The sequence below is a fragment of the Theobroma cacao genome, chromosome 3, assembly GCF_053813885.1.
Source record: "Theobroma cacao isolate CCN51 chromosome 3, ASM5381388v1, whole genome shotgun sequence".
Taxonomy (NCBI): domain Eukaryota; kingdom Viridiplantae; phylum Streptophyta; class Magnoliopsida; order Malvales; family Malvaceae; genus Theobroma; species Theobroma cacao.
In genome coordinates, this window is record NC_142641.1 from 8833903 (window position 1) to 8842330 (window position 8428).

The 8428-nt window shown below is 37.7% G+C and overlaps 1 protein-coding gene across 1 annotated transcript; it reads right to left on the minus strand.

Moving 5' to 3' along the window:
• Positions 1-1024: 1024 nt before the first annotated feature.
• LOC148763555 (uncharacterized) lies at positions 1025-1624 on the minus strand. Its single transcript, XM_088804581.1, has one exon. The coding sequence runs from the start codon at positions 1622-1624 to the stop codon at positions 1025-1027; it is 600 nt and encodes a 199-aa protein (XP_088660707.1).
• Positions 1625-8428: the final 6804 nt, after the last annotated feature.

Consider the following 8428-nt stretch of genomic DNA (forward strand, 5'->3'; position numbering starts at 1 on the left):
CTCTTGCCACTTTGCTTGTTTAGTTGTAAGTTTTGGTTGTGTGAAGAAGTAACTTACGGCTGTATTGTTGGTCTTAACTACAAATTGTGATCCTAGTAAGTAATGTCGCCAAGCCTATAAATGGTGAATTACTGCAAGTACTTTTTTCTCCTGCGCCATATATTTCCTTTCAGTTTTATTCAACTTTTGACTTTCGAATGCAATTGGGTGTCCTTCTTGTAACAACACTCCTCAAAGGGCAAAGTCTGATACATTTGTCTGTACCTTGAAAGGCTTTTCAATTCAGGGACCGATAACACAGGATCAGTCATCATCGAGTCCTTCAAATCTTCAAAGGCTTTTTGGCATTATGGCGTCTAGTTCCACTTTTGTCTTTTTTTCAGTAATTCTGTCAGTGCTACTATTCTTTTCGAATGCCCTTCCATAAATCTCCAATAATAATTGGCTAGGCCTAAGAAAGAACGAAGCTCAGTTGTATTCTTAGGGGTGGCCTATTCTTTGATAGCCTTTACCTTCTGCATGTCTATTCGAACATGCCCTTGTTCAATTATGTGGCCCAGAAACTAAATTCGGGTTTACAAAATGCATATTCCTCCCTTTTTACATATAACTGGTGATCGCATAACCTTTAGAAGACTTGCCGCAAGTGCCATTGATGCTCCTTTAAAGTTTAGCTGTACACCACAATATCATCTAAGTAGATCACCAAGAATTTGTCTAGATAATCATGAAACACCTGGTTCATTAGTGTGCAGAAGGTAGCAGGAGCATTGGCTAGTCCAAAAGGCATAACGAGAAATTCAAATGCACCATACTGTGTTATGCAGGTGGTTTTCGGCTCATCTCCCTTGGCCACTTTTACTTGATGATAACCCGATCTCAAATTTAGTTTGGAGAAGTACTTTACACAAGTTAGCTGGTCAAAAAGATCTACTATAAGAGGGATAGGATATTTATTCTTAACTGTGACTTTATTCAAAGCCCGATAATCCACGCATAATCGTAAACTCTCATCCTGTTTCTTCTAAAAAAGTATTAGGACTCCAAAAGATGCTTTTGATGGTCGGATGAATCCGGCTTGAATAAGCTTGTCTAATTGTTTCCTTAACTCTACTAACTTTGGGGGAGCCATCTTGTATGACCCTTTTGCAAATGGCTTCACTCTTGAGAGTAATTCTATCTCGTGATCGATAGCTCGTTGAGGTGGTAGAACCCTTAGTAATTGTTTTGGCATCATATCTTGAAATTCTTCCAAAACCAGTTTCACTTCTTCGGGTATTGGGTTTTTGTTGTCTTCACCTTTGTAGATGGACATGGCTACGTAAGAGGGCTCACCTTTCTTAATCCCCTTCTTAAATTGTATAGCTGATATCATTTTTTTCTCGCTTTTAGGAATGATTATAGTCGGTACTACACATAGCCGTTCTCTGAAAAACATTAAACAACTTGCAGCAAGGAAAGGAATGGCTTGAGCTTTCGTCATAAAATCCAAGCCTAAGACAAAATCAAAATCATTTATAGTGGCTACAGTCAAGTTTACCTTCTTTTCCCAAGAGCCAATCTTAATCTTTACATCTTTAACATTTCCCATTATAGTTGAAGCTAGCGAGTTAACTACTTTCATCTGTCGATAATCCTTCCCAACTTTAAGACCACACCTCTTTGCCTCCTTGGGGTGATGAAAGTGTCTAAGGCCCCCGTGTCAAGCATGGCTTTGGTACTTGTCTCATTCAGCAACACTTCAACATACATTAGACCTCGTTGGGGCTCTTTTTCCATCTTTTCTAGTTGAGTTTGCAAAACGTTGAGGAAATAAATAGAACCCACTCGTGCTGGCTCTTCCTCGGCTTCTTCAACTGTGGTGTGGGGTAGAGGTATCTCAACATTGACAGTTAGCTATTCGATGAGGACAGTTAAATACTCGATGAGGTTCCTTGCATAGAAAACAAGATATCAGTGGCCGTGGCTTGAAGTTATATGGCTTGTTTGTCCTCGGTTAGGGTGAATCTCTAGTAGGTGGTCTCCTATAGCCTGTCCCACATGAGCGTTTGCTTAGTCTTAAAAATTTTGACCCACTATTTGAGTTAGAGCTACTAGTCCTGGATGGAAGGTCTTTTCTTTTGTTGAAGTTTTCAGTATAATCAGTAACGTGCTCAACAACAGCCATTGCCGAAGCCATATCTTGTACGCTCTGTCATTGTAACTCCGTCCTCGCCCATGGTTTCAGAGCCTCGAGGAAACAAAATGGTCTATCTTTTTCAGTCATATCCCTGATGTCTATCATTAAAGTAGAGAAGTTCCTCACGAACTCCCGCACTGATCCTGTTTGAGATAACTCTCGCAGCTTTCATCGCGCCATATACTCCACATTCTCAGGGAAAAATTGATTTTTCAATTCTTACTTTAGATCCACCCAAGTGTTGATACGACACTCACTATAGATGAATTTGGAACGCCACCACAACTTTGCGTCTCCAACAAGATACATTGAAGCCATCACCATTTTGTCCTCCTTGGACATCGCGCGCACAGCTTGAAAATATTGTTTCATATCAAAAAGGAAATTCTCCAACTCCTCAGCATCTCAGACCCCTTCATATCGCTTGGGTTTCAGCACATTGGCCTTTTTCCCTCAATCTTCGAAACTCTCGCTAGCATTACTTGCAGCAACAACCAAAAGATTTACCTAAGCTTTCAGTTCTCCAATCTCACCTTGGAGAGTGCTCAATGCATCCTTAGTCTCATCATTCAGGGTATTAATCATCTCAGACAGTTCTTGCTAGACTGTCTCAATTTCATCTATTCGTTCAAGCGAAACCATCTTAACTTTTACTACGGCCATTGTGGCCTCTAGCTCACCAATCTTCTGATGATCCTCTGGTGCAGTCCGTGTGTTCACCAATTTTACACTTTAGATCAGCATGTCTCGCCTGTGTTCTGATATCAACTGTCACGGACTATGCTTCTTCGCCTAAGTATGCGATAATCTGTGCGGCACTTGAGTGGACGCTTCCATGCAAGTAAGTCAATACTCAATTATATCTGTTCTAACAATCATAATAGCAACAAATCAAACTAAGAGAATCCACATCAAAATCAAAAGGCATACTGAATGCCATATATGCAACCACTGAGTCATAATAAGAAAAAATGTTTTATTAATATGAAATTAATTACAAAAGGACCAAGACATGCCATCATCTGGCCATAGGGGTAGTCTTAGATGATTTGCTACAAACATACCTTTACTAGTGAGGTAGCCCAACAATCCACTGACTGCTCACCCTCATAAAGAGTTTACGAGATTTTACAAGTATTTTACCAATAGCCATTACAATGCTTGAAATGAGGACATTTCTTTCCTAAAAGGTCTTCCCCCTTAAAGACTTAACAAGTATTTTTGAAGGTGTCACCACGAGCGTTACATTGTTTGAAAGAGGGACACTTCCTTTATAGGTATACAAGACTTAATCTCATACATAACTCTACCCTATAATGGTCTGATACAAGGTTGGCTCATGACACATGGCTTGGCTGCTGGCTGACCGCTAAACCCTCCTTACCACTCATTATCGGTGTCCTCTCCTTTCCCTAAGTCGTTGATTTCGCCCTTAACTGTTGCTGCTAAGAAGACAGCCCAGTCGCCACTTTCCCATGGCTTCCCGCAAGCCATGCAAGCCCCCACACAGCCACTAACCTCATCGTGATTTAAAAAAAAAATCATTTTTATCCATTATTGTGGGAGATACACCTTTTTTGATCCCCATAACTCGAAATCCTATGATGTACAAGGGTAGGCCCGTGGTAGCATTCTTCGAAGATGAGAGCCAAACCCTAGCAAAACCTTTCTTGCACTCCATTAGTATCAAGTTCACTCGAATGCCTAAGATGCAGGAGATCCGATCAGCTTTCAAAGCTATTAGTCTCTTTGGCGCGTATGAAATAAGATGGGTAGATTACAAGCACATTCTTATCCATCTTTCTAACGAGCAAGATTTTAATCGAATTTGGGTTAAGCAAAACTAGTTCATTGCAAACCAGAAGATACGAGTTTTCAAATGGTCTCCGGAGTTTGAAGCAGAGGAAAAGTCCTTAGTGGTTCCTATTTGGATTTCATTTCCAAACTTAAAGGCTCATTTGCAAGAGAAGTCGACCTTGATGCTTATAGCCAAAACAGTTGGAAAGCCTTTATTTATTGATGAGGCCTGGCTAATGGTTCTCGGCTGAGAGTGGTGCGAGTTTGCGTTGAATATGATTGCAAGCAACCATCTTTAGATCATATATGGATCATGGTCCAGAATAAAGAGATAGGTATGGTGATTGGAGGTTAACCCCAACGTGTGGAGTTTGCTAGAATGCTAGAATATTGCAACAATTGTTGCCATGTTGGCCATAGTGAATCGAATTATTTAATACTATGGCAAAAACCTTTAAGATTGTTGTTAAATAATCTCAATCACTAAGTTCATCATAGCCTTCAAATCCTATTTTGGGGTGCAGATCTAGGAGCTGAAAGAAAGGAAAGATGAAGAGCCAGTGATGCAATTGGAACCGTTTGTAAAAAGAGACAAAGGGAAAGCTGTGACTCGGATGGAGGCACCGAAACAAAGGATGGAATGGTAGGTGGTTGAGCAGTTGGGTAAAAGTGGGGCGAAAGACTCGAAAGGTGCAAAAATCAATGGAAAGAATGCTTGCAATGTACAAGTAACGATTTTGAACAGTTTTGCAGTGATTGGAGAAGAGAAGAATGAAGAGCAGTTTGAAACCACAAAACAAGGACAAACAAAGAAGGTGAACAGTGCTCTACAAATTATAAACAATTTTCTTTACATCTTAATAACTAGCTTGCTGATTTGGAGGCTACTGTAGCCTAGATACAAGTTGCTAGAGATGGTTTTGTCAATAATCATATGAGTCTAAAGGGTAAACCTGTTACGGTACCGACATAGCAACCTTTGTTTTCTACTGGTAAACTACTAATTTCAACAAATGCAAGGATGGAGGAAAGCTCAAAGATAGAAGATGAGAGCTCTGGTAGTATTGAGAATATTAGTGAACATGACTATGTTAAATGGGCGATGAAAAATGCTGAGAAAGTCATAGTTCGAAAAAAGAAACAAAAGAATCAAGCAAAACACGATACACTTTCGATTGAATCAGTGATGAAAGGTGGGGACCATCAATTGAATACGGTAAGCCTTTAGAAGGGTGGCAATAAGGAACCTTGCTCTCCAGTTGCTTATGTGGGAGTTGAAAATAATGATAAAAATACCCCACCGATGCGGCAGGAAACAGACTAGTCTGTTGTCAAAAAGGTGAATTCTTTATTTCGTTCTGTTGTAGGTTTGGCCAGTAATGAGACAATGGCGGGTGGTAGTCAGGCTATGTTTTCTCTAATAGGACAAACATCGGGTACCAAAGGAGCAGGCACCACAGTGCGGAACGCAACATATTATTCTCATGAATTAGAGGTGCTCAATAGTGAAGCACGTTTATCACAAGCAGATTATGGAAGTGACTTGGAGGTTCACCCATTTATTTCCAGACGTAAAAAATTTGTTAAGGATATTTCCTTCACTCCTGAAGCCTCAGATGATGAAATGGGGCATGAACACGTAGTCAGCAATTGCTACCAAAAAAATTGGTTCTTTTGCTCCCATGAAATTGACTTTGTAGTTGTTTTAGACCATATCCAATGTTTGCATGTTTAATTTACTGTGCCTTGTGATAGCTCTATTATATAAAATTATTTTGACACATTTTGGGGGCTTAAGTAGTTAGATCTTTGAGATTTTAAGTTTGGATCGTAACAGTTTAGGTTTTTTTCTTGTTTAAGTTTGATTACATTTTGAGTAGTTAATTTAGTTAAATTTTATGTTATTTTGTTTTAAATTACTTTAAGAGTAGTTATTGCTAATTTCTCTTATTGCTTTTGTAGGAAATTTGATGAAAAAGGCTCATTTGATAAAAATCAGTGCAAGTATGGTGATGGCTTCATTTGTATATGTTTCGGTATTTTGACCATATCTCTCTCTACAAAACTCCAAATAAGGTGATTCTTAGACCAACAGAATTATAAGAAGAATGGCTAAATGTTTATGTTTCCAATTTGCCCAGTTCTAATTGAATCATGGTCAAAATATTTGTCTAAGTTGGAGCACTATAGTAGTATTCATGGACTGAACATGATGCGGTATTTGGAGCATATCTTTTAATCCAAAAGTCTAATTGATGTGATTCTTGAGCCATTGGAAAGTTAAAAGATAGAGTTAAAATTGAATGTTTACACTTTGCCCAATTCAAAGTAGATCAGGGTGAAAATCATGTTCGAAGTTGATAGACTACCGTAGTAATGGGAGAATAAGGTCGCAGTGCTAGTGAAAGGAAGCACACAACACATTTTCCTGAAAGCTCAGAGTTGCAGTGCTAGAAGAAGAGTGCCATAGTGCTACTATAGCAAGAATCCAGTGCTGCGGTGCCAAGAAATCAAGGTCGCGGTGTTGGGCGATTTTCCAAAAATAAAAAAATTTACGAAAATTTGAAAATTAGGTTACTTGGAGCCTATTTAAGGGACCTTTTTTAGAGGTTTAAAGGAGAGGCAACAAGCAACTATTATGGAGATTTGAAGCCGAGAACAAAGCAAGAAAACAAGAGAATTAATGGAAGAATCAAGATCACAATGCTCTAACTATTAGTTTTCTCTTTTTACTTTTGTGTTTTTCTTATTTTCTTTGACTTGGATTAATGGCTAATTTTCTTTGGATGAAGTTTTATTAGATATTATGAGATTAATTTATTTTTCTAGGATTGCAATTGAACTCACATGTAATCTAAACTTTTAATCTCTTTCTTGCTTATCTTTAATGGGATTTGAATTGCTTATTCCAATTTATTCTTAATGCTTTTAATTGCTTGATCACCAATTAAATTGATTTAGGAACTTAAACAAACTTGGGAAAGGGAGTTTAGTGTAGACTAAAATTGGGATCACATATGATCATATTAATTGATTTGCGTATAGGATAGGGATATACCTATAAGCCTTATGTAGCTAGATTAGGGCCTGAACTTAATGAGTCTGTTTTAATTTCAATTCACATAGGGATATAGTGTTTTGGTTAAAATAGATATTTTTATAAAACGAGTCGGGAGACCCTTATAAATAATTGAGGACTTTAGGTTAGCAATTTAACCCATTGAAATAAGTTAAGGAAGAGAGTTAAGATTTAGATAGAGTGTAAGGGATATTGTAATCCTAGGCTTGTTTGATTTGATTTTTACTCAAGTTATTATTTCTTTGATTTTTCTTTTTAGTTTAAATTTTGGTTAATTAGTTTTAGTTAATTAATTAATTTTGATTGTTTGGATAAAATTCAATTGCTATAATTTTAGTACTTAGTAAAATTTTTGATCAATTCTTTATGGGATTGGTATTCTGCTTGTTTATATACTATTTATTCGATATGTATACTTACGTAGTAGAATTTTAACTAACACCTTGCCTTTCTATGTTATTGTTTGCTTCTTTGTATATGCTAAATGCACCAGATTCGAAAGACATGAGCTATGGAACTGTCTTAGGAGCATAATTGATGGAATGTAAGAACCATGGCTAGTGGGTGGGGATTTTAATTTTATTTTGAGTAGTGAGGAATGGTTGCATGAAGCTACCCCGCATGTGGGTTTTATGGAGGATTTTGCCACAGCCTTGATGGATTGTGGTCTTATAGATGTTGGGTTTGAAGGAAGTCAATTTACATGGACCAAAACACATATGTTTCAAAGTCTTGACAAAGTAGTTTATAATCACCTGTGGACAACTACCTTTACCTTTATTAGAATTCAACACTTAAATAGGGACGGTCTTGACCATTGCCCACTTCTTATAACTTGCCCAAATACAACTTAAAGACGTCTTTTTACATTTAGATTTCTTATGCACGGACTAAACATCATGCTTTTCTTTCATTTGTTGAGAAAATTTGGAAGCTCCCAAAATAGGCCACGGGGTTGAAGGGGTTTTGGCTTAAGCAACAACGGTTGAAGTAGAATTTAAAATGGGGGAATAAAGAAATATTTGGTGACATTTTCCATAACTTATGGGTGGCTGAAGTACATGCAAAGGTAAGTGAGGATTTATTTCAACAGGAACAGTCTGCAAGGAACAGGGAGAATATGAACAAGGCTTATGCACAGCTGAATCATTTACTCAGTGTAGAAGAATTGTTTTAGCAGCAAAAGTCAAGAGTAAAATGGTTGGTTGAGGGTGTGCACAATACTAAATTTTTCCATATGAGGATGTAGAAAAAACGGATGAAGACTCATATTTTTAGAATACGAAACCGAGATGGAGAGCTTATTGAGAACTCGAATTTGATTCAAGCTTCAGTAGTTTATTTTTTTGAGAATCTTCTTAAGGCCGAACCGT